This window comes from Hevea brasiliensis, chromosome 18, assembly GCF_030052815.1.
Source record: "Hevea brasiliensis isolate MT/VB/25A 57/8 chromosome 18, ASM3005281v1, whole genome shotgun sequence".
NCBI lineage: Eukaryota > Viridiplantae > Streptophyta > Magnoliopsida > Malpighiales > Euphorbiaceae > Hevea > Hevea brasiliensis.
This window is the reverse complement of record NC_079510.1, coordinates 23,946,692-23,958,260: the sequence shown is the minus strand read 5'-3', so window position 1 is coordinate 23,958,260 and position 11,569 is coordinate 23,946,692. Positions and strand designations below refer to the sequence as shown.

At 25.6% G+C, this 11,569-nt stretch overlaps 1 protein-coding gene across 1 annotated transcript; it reads left to right on the top strand.

Annotated features, from left to right (window-relative positions):
- The first annotated feature begins 4,255 nt into the window (after nt 1–4,255).
- Nucleotides 4,256–6,546, top strand: LOC110664059 (aluminum-activated malate transporter 12). Its single transcript, XM_021823588.2, has 6 exons — nt 4,256–4,683; nt 4,775–4,915; nt 5,057–5,329; nt 5,440–5,561; nt 5,659–5,799; nt 5,899–6,546. The coding sequence occupies exons 1-6, from the start codon at nt 4,416–4,418 to the stop codon at nt 6,523–6,525; spliced, it is 1,572 nt and encodes a 523-aa protein (XP_021679280.2). The 5' UTR covers nt 4,256–4,415; the 3' UTR covers nt 6,526–6,546.
- The last annotated feature ends 5,023 nt before the right edge of the window (nt 6,547–11,569 follow it).

Below are 11,569 nucleotides of genomic sequence, written 5' to 3'. Positions count from 1 at the left end.
TATTTATCAAACAAAATCAATATCATACTTATTAATATAGGTGTGCATAGTTAACTTTATCAAACAAAATAAAAAAAATTAAATCAGAAATAATTAAAAATAAAAAAAATCATATGAAACTATACCAAATTAAATTTGTTTTACTGCTATATATATAAACTCTTAAATAGTATTAAAAAAAGTTTAAATTTTTTACACTAAATATATATATTTTATAATATGAACTAACAAAATAACAAGTAGTTAAATTTATATATTTATAAAACACTTATAATTATAAAATTATATTATAATAATAATAATTTTTCATAATAAATTTACCTTAATAATTTCTTATTTTAATGAAAAATTATAATAGTGTAATAATATTAATAATTAATACATTATAATAATAATAATAATAATAATATATCATATAAAAATATTATATATAAAATATATTAAATTACAAGCTATACAAGTTTTTTTACTAATATATATATTAAATTACAAGCTATACAAGCTAAACTCTTGTTGATGTTTATTGCTGTTAGGTTACCCACCACTGTCCTTCCTTTTTCTACCATCTTAATAATAGCTATCTGGATTTCTCGTGACTATAAAGAGTTTTGCCTTTGGCTTACCTTTTTTAATGACAATGAAACTTCCTCTGCCCTCTGCCCTCTGCCCTTTGCCATTTTGTGGTTGCAAACCAGCTTATAAGTAATTTGGTCAACTCTCGGTACTGTTGGCCCATCCACAAGTTATATAGGTGTCCCTACCCCGAATCTAATAGTAACACTGTTAGTCTATTGCTGCAATTATTTATTTTCTGTCATTTGAATATAAAAAGTCAAATGTTTACAATAATTTATAATTACAATTAAACATTATAATTCTATATTGTAAATTACAACTTTTGATGTTGGATGTAATTTGAGCCGACGCCTTAATAATCATAATTTGAAGACAATTAATTAGTTTAATTAGTAAAGTACAAAATCCCTCTAATGTGTTTTGTTAACATGATTGTTAGTTTAGAACGTTTGGTTGCTATAAATTTAATAGACGAAAATTTAAATGTTTTTGAATCAATTTTATTTTACCTATAATCATAGAATAAAAATGAATGAATTTTATTCTTTTTGTGGGTGTTTAAATTAGAGAAATTCTCACAGAGAATCATCATTCCCATTTTTAACCAAAGAATTAAAATATAGAAATGAAAATGATTATCTTGGTAAAAGTTAAGTGCTTAATTTCACCAATGTATTTATTAAATATTTCAATTTTAATATTTTTCATGTTAATAATTAAAATAAAATTTTAAAATAATGTTTTGTATTTTATGTAATTAATGAAAAATAAAAATTGAAATAATAATATTTTCATATTTTCATATAATTAATTAAAAATTAAAATTAAAATAATTATAACAATTAAAAATATAAATATTATTTTTATTTTCACAAATAATTAAAAGTAAAAAGATTATAATTATAATTAATTTTAATTATTTAAATTACAAAATGGAAATTTATTTTTTGAAAATTTTGTTATAATAAATAAAATTGAACATTTATAATTAATTATAATTAAAATATATTAAAAATATTTTTTATATTTTATTATAGTTAATTAAAATTAAAAAATAAAAAATTATATATATATATAAATGTAATTTTAGATTAATTTTTATTAAGTATAAAATAAGTTTAATTTCGATTTTGTACTCTACATATAAATTAAATATTTTAAAAAAAATCTGATTCTAATTCCGCAATGAAATAAATACAAATGAAAATTCACAATTTTGATTTTATTCGATTCCAATTCTGATACTAATTTCGATTTTAATGTGTGAATCAAATGGATCCTAATCTCAAATATTGAGATTTATGATCAAAATTCAAATGTTTGACTATAATTATAAATTATTGTAAATATTTGACCTTTAACATTTTTTTTTTCTCATCCAAAATGCACTTCCCATCCCAAATTGTTAAAATTCATAATTTTAAAAATTATTTTCAACTCAACTAAGCCTTTATCTCAAAAATTTGGGGTCGGCTATATGGATTCGCTTTCTCCACTCTAAACGATTTTGGGTTAAATCCTAAAAAATGTGTAATGCTTTTAGGTCATGTTATACTACTCTCCTCCAAGTAAATTTAGGTCTACCCTTTTTTTTTTCTTTCTATCCTCTAACATAATGTGCTCTACTTGTCTAACTGGAGCCTCCGTATTTCTATGCTTCACATGACTAAACCACCTCAATCTCTCTTCTCTCAACTTATCTTCAATTGGCACCACTCCTACCTTTTCTCTAATACTCTCATTACGGACTTTATCTAGTCTAGTATAGCCACTCATAAAAATTATGAATTAAAAGGTATTAATGGCACTCTATAATTATAATCAAAAGCAAATAAATTATTTGGCATCTTGATGGAAGATATTTATCTATTATGTCTACGGGCATATGGAGAGATAATGCTATATTTAACTACGCCACCATACCTATGTTGAAATTTACTTAATGATATACTATTAGTATGTGTACCACTAAGATTTAATTGTGTTAATTATTTTCATATTAATTAGGGTCATTTCCATCTTCAATTTTTATTTATGTGATTTAGGGGTATTCAACTTAACTTATAAAAAATAGTTTATAAGCATTTAAAATTATAAATAATTACATATCTAGTTAAAGTCGTAGTTATAAGTAACTAATAAGTAGGTAACACATTTAATAATAATTAGTTTATAAACATATTTATTATTAAAATAATTAAAAAGGATATCGAATAAGATAATATCGTGAAATTGTGAGGGTAACATGATAAACACTTGGTCAAATTAATTTATAAACACAGAACTTGTAAGTGCCACAATGAAAAGTTAGTCTCGTAATTTTTTTTTAACTTATAATTTAAATTTATGAGCTAAAAAAATAGTATAAACAAATAAATAACTTCTTTTTAAAGCTTATAAATTGGTTTGATCAATTTAAAGTTAAGACAAATATTCCTCTCAATGGAAATGAAAGAGTATCTAATTCACTAATATGCAGTTTTAGAATAACCAAAAGGTGTTTTTTTTTTTTTCCTTACTAGCATTTCATTTCACATTTTGATGAAAGAACTTATAATCAAAATTATAACAAAAAAATATGTTAAATTAATTTAAAATTTACAATTGGTTAATTTAATAGTTTAGTAATTAATTTTTATTTAAATATAAAAAAAAACTATGTTCAACAATTTTAATAAAAGATTTGGCATGGTTTAAAAGGAATAAAGTAACTTAAATTTATTTCAAAATAGGTGATTAGAATGGTAAAATCTCATACTAATAACATATTATAAGAAAATGTAAAGAGAAAATGTACTCTACAGGTTTAACGACACACCTATTTATAGGATACAAATTATATTCAAAAGATATAATATTAAATAAATATTAAATAAACTTATGTATAAGATAAATAAATTTATTGAAAATTTAAATAGTCATCCATCTTAAATATGGATTTGTACCAATTGGGTCTCAGTAGAGTCATATAAATCTTACCAAACTGAGGGTATGTGGATTAGGTAATTATTAGTCAATTCTCCCTAAACAAGCTTATACAAGATTTTAAAAAAAAATTATCAATATCATTTGCGAGTGCAAGACCTTGCCAGCCTTGTAGTATGGTTGTATAAATCTCTATTTGATTGGCGAAATGGAATAATTATTTAGTTCTTGTGAGGAAATTTAATTTATATTTTATATATTTTAAAAATTAATATATATTTCATGTAATAATTATTTTACAATTTGAATTTTTTGAGTGGATGCATTTTCAATTTTTTAAATAACGGAGACTGGGCAATATATATTCCATAAAATGGCAATTAATATAATTCAAAATTTAAATCAAAACTAGAAGCACCGATTTTTTTTTTATTTCATGTTATTATATTCTATGATATTCTGTAAATTCAATGATAGGTATAGTTATTGCCATGATTTTTAATGCAATATATAAATACCTGTACATATTACCTACCGCAAGACTTTTGAAAGGAGATTCCCATTTGCTGGCAGATTATCATAGAAGCCTCTAAATCACTACCGCCAACAGGTAACCAAAAAATATATATATTGTTGGCACTGACTTATTTTTCCAATTTTAGTTGACTAATACCCTAAGTAAAAGCAACCCACCTTCAATATCTATGCACTTTATAACGCAAGGCATGTGATAATGCGAAGATGCTCATCACCTCTTCATATAAAGTTAGCCCTTTGCTTCTCCCACGAAGTTTGAGTTCTCATATCACACTAAAACTCTCCAAATTGCCACCCAAAATAATTGTTTACATTAATCAAATCTTTTCTTTGTTGCATATATAGAAGAGGGTTTGTCTCCTCAAGTGCAATAGGAAATGGAAATTATGGCCACGAGCAAGGAGAGGTGGGAGAAAAATATTCATGTTTTAGATGAGAAAATCAAAAAGTTTCCTGGTTTTGTATGGCAAACAACTTGGAGAGTTGGTCGAGATGATCCTCGAAGAGTTATTCATGCTTTTAAAGTTGGATTGGCCTTGACGTTAGTCTCCTTGTTGTATCTGGTAGAGCCATTGTTTGAAGGTATTGGACAAAATGCCATTTGGGCTGTGATGACTGTTGTTGTTGTGCTTGAGTTCACAGCAGGTTTGTTGATTTTCTGGATCTGCTTAAGTTTCCTCTTACATGTAGGCTTCAATTTTTCCTTGATTGTAATCGTGATTATTGTTCAACGCAGGTGCAACATTGATTAAAGGACTTAATAGAGGATTAGGGACCCTTCTAGCAGGATCATTAGCATTTGGCATAAAGTACATTGCACAAGAAACTGGCAACGTCTTTCGAGCTATCTTCATCGGCGCTGCAGTTTTTGTTATAGGCAAGTATCAATTTTTGTCCTTTTCCGATTTACAAAACAGTAAAAGAGAGCATAATTAATTATTGTATAGAAGGTGTTTAATCATCTCAATCAATGGCCTAATTTCCTTATTAATCATGCCTTTCGTTATGAATTTGGCAGGAGCTGCAGCTACATACATAAGGTTCTTTCCTTATGTCAAGAAGAATTATGATTATGGAGTTGTGATATTCCTCTTGACCTTCAATTTGATAACTGTGTCAAGCTTTCGCGTTAGCAATGTACTAAAGATCGCGCATGAACGCTTCTACACCATCGCCATTGGCTGTGGTATTTGCCTATTAATGAGTCTGCTGGTTTTCCCAATTTGGTCGGGAGAAGATCTCCATAATTCCACTGTGTCCAAGCTTGAAGGTCTAGCTAAATCTATAGAAGGTATGCATATATATATTTATATACAGGTAGTTTAGAGTTTAGACTAATAAGTTATCAATTATTTTTATTAGTTTATATATGTAATTCTGATGTGGAAAAGATTATTGTAGCTTGCGTCAATGAATATTTTAGTGACGTGGAGAAAGAAGATACCCAAGATAAATCATCGGAGGATCCAATCTACAAAGGTTATAAGAATGTTCTGGATTCAAAATCTCAAGATGAGACTTTGGTGAGTTCATATGCATGCATATCTACTGCTTTCTTAGGAAATTTTTATCGACACCAATTATTAGTAGGTTAGCTATTGAACATTTGGTGCTGAGCAGGCATTACATGCAAGTTGGGAGCCTAGGCACTCAAGGCACTGCAGGTATCCTTGGCAGCAGTATGTGAAATTAGGAGCTGTTCTTCGCCATTTCGGTTACACTGTTGTAGCTCTTCATGGATGTCTGCGAACTGAAATTCAGGTACGAAGATGATAAAATAAAATTCCTAGTCTCAAAGATTAAGCAGTGAAACATTTTTTTACGTATAATTAATTAATTGGAATTATATTTCCTCATCAGACCCCAAGATCTTGCCGTGCCCTCTTCAAAGATCCATGCATTCGAGTAGCTAGTGAAGTTTCCAAAGCACTAGTGGAACTTGCCAACAGCATAAGAAATCACCGTCATTGCTCTCCTGAGATACTCTCCGATCATCTCCACGAAGCACTGCAAGACCTTAACACTGCCATAAAATCACAGCCAAGGCTTTTTCTAGGCTCCAACCATAACCAAGCCACAAACATGCTAGCCTTAGCAGCTGCACATGCTAGACAAAAGCAAGAAAAGGATCATGGAGTGTCACTATCAAGTGTAAAGACAGATAGTTCTGCGTTGTTTGAATGGAAAACAAAAAGAGCAAATAATGAGCAATCTAGAGAAGCTGAAAGGAAGGTGTTAAGGCCACAATTGAGTAAAATTGCAATCACAAGTCTTGAGTTCTCAGAGGCACTTCCATTTGCTGCTTTTGCTTCTTTGCTTGTGGAGATAGTAGCAAGGCTAGATAATGTGATTGAAGAAGTTGAAGAGCTTGGAAGGATAGCTTGCTTCAAAGAGTTTAAACCCGGTGATGAGATTGTTTTTAACTGTGAGACACCAAAAGTGAATGTTTCACAGAATCATTTGCCTTCTACTGATGGGGCAGAGTGATTCTGCAGTCTTTGATTTAGATATGGCTGATTTATGGGTCTTGAATTTTTTTTTTTTTCATAATCATTTATAAAAAAAATAAAATAAATAAAAAAAACAGATTTTTAGAGGGATATACATTGTTGGTGTCATTTCTGAAGACACTTTGTTTTTTGTTCAAATGGCATCATGTTTTAGTTACTATATGACCATTAAAATTTGAGTTTACTATAAAAACACTAATATTTATGTTGTTATTATTTTATTAGAAGGCTGTTTTTATGAGCATGCACGATCATCAATTACATCTTCAAAATTAACAATTCATTGTCTCAATTATATCCATAAATACTTTAATTAGTCCATCTCATTCTCCTCTAAACATAACCTAATAAATTTATAAATTAACTACATTATACACAACAAATGATGTTTTCAACTATATCAACAATAACCCCTCATCAATGGACAAGAATTCATTATTCTTAAATTATATGTCTCTTCTCCACCCTAAACCGAAACATTTATTTACAATAGGCAAAAGACAAATTAACTTTTCGACAATCACTCTTATTTATAGTATTATCACTCTTAGTTTTAATTTAATTTAGAATCTAACTTAATTTAAAAATAACATTATGATAAGAGTTCTGTCTAATATAAGAAATAATGATGCATTTTATTAAGGAAGATTTCTCCTATTTTAATTGAGAAAAGGTATCTTCCAAATCCTATCAAAATTTTGAGTCACAAATTTAATATTTTTCTCTTCTTTTTATTTTCTTTTATACGAGAAAAATTTTAAAAGAAAATAATTTAAATTTTTTTACTTTTTATGTGGTGAAATAAATACTGGAATAACTTCAACTTTCTTCTCTTTTCATCTCTCATTGGATTTTTTTTTCCTTTTTAGTAACTTTTTTATTCTTTTTTAGTAACTTTCTTTTTCTATTCTTTCTTGAAAATGGCTAGTTTATCCCTATTTTTTTCTTTTCTTTTTTTTTAGTACTTAGATATTAGATTTAATTTATTATAAATTTAAAATATAAATATATACATGAGTTCAACTTATTTAATTTATATATAAATTTTATTATACATATTAATTTTTAAATTCATAATAAATTAATTCTATACAAAAATTTCCCATTTATTTTGCTTATTTGAGTCTTATCCATTCTTGTATCTACCTTGTACACAATATTTTGGAACTAGAGTTTATTATTACTGTTATATTGGCTGTCACTTGTCACTATGATTGAGATTATTATAAAGGATTTTAACCTCATTATATTACAATACATACGTATGATAAACAGATAGAAATATTGTTCAAAAAACTTAAGACAAATATATATATATATATATATATATAAATTCTTACTTAGACTCGATCTATTATAAATTTAAGATACAATATATATAATGAGACTCACCTATTAAATATATGAGTCTTACATATTTATATTTTAAATTAACGATGAACTAAATTTGAGAAAGAAAATTCATATATCTATATATTCATTTGCTTTCTCTCTTATAATCTGAGATATATATTACCAAAGTAAGATTATATTTTTTTGAGGTTAGATTCATTTTCTAGGAAGTTTTCCAACTCATGCATCTTTGAGATAATATTCTCCTTGAATTCAAGGGCATACGTATCAACTGAAACTATATTTTCCTATATTATATTCCCACCTGTGATGAATTCAACTCCTTTCTCAAAATTGGATTTCCTCATAGGACGTTTTAATCTGAAAACTTCTAATACCATATCAAAAAATAGTCTCAGAGTTAGAACTATAATCAATCAAGTTGAAAGTAAAGCCGACTGCGAACTAAATTAATTATGTAGGATTTATGTCCTTATCAACTAGATATTTGGATCAAAGTATTGTTTTTAGATTTTAGAGATGGCTTCTGCCATGGCGGTCATGTGGTTCTCCATGAAAGAAAATATCCTTTTTTACTTTCCTGTGTATAAAATAAAAAAAGAAAATAACTTTTTGTCAAAGATGAAAAAGGAAAGTTCATGTCACCTGATGCAAGATTTAAATATTGATAGGTCCAGATCAACTATCTAGGCCTAGCCAAGGCCGATTTCGATTCCAAATCAGTAATTTGGCAGTCCTTCATTGTTCGGCTTGAAATTGGGTCGGACTTTTTAATTTGAAATGGTTGTAATTCGATTTAAATTTAGTTTTCAATTCGAATATTGATATTATTAAATTATGATAAATTTTTACACAGATTTATTTAATTTTTAATGTAAAAAAATTAAAAGGAATTAAATATAAACTCAATATAATTGAAAAAAAAAAAAGGAATTATGTTGGTTCTGGTTCGAAACTGCCAGGTCTAAACTTATTCTAATTAAGTTTCAGTGGAAGGGAACCGCAACTAACCCCCTAATCTCGGTTTAGGGCCGATTCTAGAACTGTTGACTTAATTCAGTCCAATGTTTGATCCAGATAGGTTTTAGTTCGGTTCACGGGCCGAATCAACCCGTGGCTAAATCTACAACAATCCAATATCATGTATTAACATTTAATTTTAATTTTCTTGAATTTTGAGGTATATGTATTACATACTTTATAATTTTTTATTTATAATTATATATAAATATTAATTTAATTAATTTTATAAATAAAAGATATTTATTAATTTAAAAATTATTATTTCTTTAATTAGATTATATTTTTTTATGAGATGTTATATTTATAATTCATTAGTTCTTTCATTGCGCGTTCAACAGTACGATACTTGTTATACATACTCGTTATTTAAACAAAATAAAAAAATTACGTCTTTTTATGTAATTATTTTTCATTTATTTTTTAATTTTAAAATTTATATTAATTTTATTCATTTAATCAAATAATCAAATTATAATAATGTGTTATTATTTTATTAATTTAAACAATAAAGAATATTTTTTCACTCTCATTACTTTTTTTTCTTTTTCTTTTCATAAATTATTCTATATTCTCATATCTCTTTAGCTCCACCTTAAAATTATTTTTTAACTTTTAAATATTATTTTATTAAAAATAATAAAAGAATTAATAAAAAAATATCTTTTAACTATTGTTTTATTAAATTAGGTTTAAATTTATCAATTTGACATCTTTAATATAAATTTTTAAAATTATGATAAAATTGTTAAAGTTAAAATAATATAATCTCTTTTTCATCTTAAAAAAAAATTCCAATTAGTTTATACAATATATTTATTTTTAGTCTAACCTCATACAAAATATATTTATCGATACTTTAAGATATACTACCTTCTATATGATATTTAAATTAATTTAAAATAATTCGATGAATTTTAATCTTTCAAGTAGATATTAAACCAATTAATTAACTGAATTTACCATTGAAAGTCATCAAAATAAAAAAATTAAAAATCCAAATACAACTCTACTATCCTTTTTATCAAAATTGTTCAAACACAATATAAATTAAAAAATTGAAATCCAAACATTTTATTAATTTATTTTTGTAATTTTAAAATGACAAAACCGGTAGACGAACTCATTCATTTAAAATTTTATTATTATATTTATTTTGAATTTATTAATTTAATATCATTATATTTTGATGTATATTGGTAAAATTCTATTTAGTTTAAGATATATAAAAAATAATGAAAGATCAAAAGAAAAAAAAATTATATCCAGAGAAGTCTTTTTTTTTTATGTGTTTATTAAAAAGTCATAATACTTGTGCTCTTATATTAATATTTTATGCTTTAAAATATATTTATATTATATTTATGTTGTTTATTGAGTCAAAGTATAATTTTTTTAGAAAATGACTTTTATTTAATTTTTTTTCCTTGTTCTTTAAAGTTTTTTTCTTAAATTTTTTAGTTTATTTTGTATTTTTATAATATTATAAATAATTTAAAAAAATAAATATATTGATAGAATTCTTTAAAAATATATTAAAAATATGAAAAATAAAAAAAATTATCTCTAAATTATTTTTTTAATGTGGTGTGTTTATTAAAAAGTCATATAATACTTTTTTTCCTCTTGTATTAATAATTTTATGTATTAAAATATATCAATATTATTTATTAAGGTAGATTTCTATTGGAAAATGACTACTATTTAATTTTTTTAACATTTTTTTCTTAAATTTTTTATTTTATTTATATTTTACAATATTATAAATTATTTAAATTTTTTCTCAACTTTTTTAATATATTAGTTTATTTAGAATGTGCATTACACGTTTATACTCATGATGAAATTTTTTTTTATTAATAATTTCTATTACTTTTTTATATATAATATAATATTATCACAGTAACAATAATTAATTAATTATTAAATTAATATTAAATTAAAATATAATTTATTTAAGGGTTATTGATCAGAAAAATCTAGACCTTGAGTTGATTGCTCATTTTAGCCAATTTTTTTAATTTTAAATAATTAAATCAACATTTTTACAATTGAAGAAATTTTATCAACACTCCCATTAGAATTTGAAAAGTTTGACTTTTACCATATGAAATGCCGAAATTCTAATGACCTTTTCCTTACTGGTCCTCTCCCAAACTCTCACCCCAAACCTCTACATTAAAGCTATCATTATCTCTCCCTCCATTCGCTGTTCTGCCACCTAACTTCAATGTACTCTTTGCTTGCTTCTTAGGGCCTTCCAACTCCTTTCTCTATAACGCTCTTCTCTAGCATCTCTTCCCCTAGAACTTCTTGAATTATAGCTTGAAGTTCACAAGTAACAAGACTTTCAAGTGATTGCATTGTTGAATAAAAAGAGAAGATCTCTAAAAAGTTTATGAATGCAAACAAGTAGACCCCTTCACATGCCTACATTGAACCATTTGATGAATATCTATATGCTATCAAATTACTTTCTTGTACCTTTTTTTCAGATACCTGCAAAATAAATACAATTATTATTGGTAAATGTTGAATTATACTACCAGAAATAAACTAAACACATGAGGTCCTTTTTTCCTTAAAAAAAATTTGAGCAACACACCAACCACCCACAAAAAGCACTTGAGGATTAGGGCTCTCTCTAG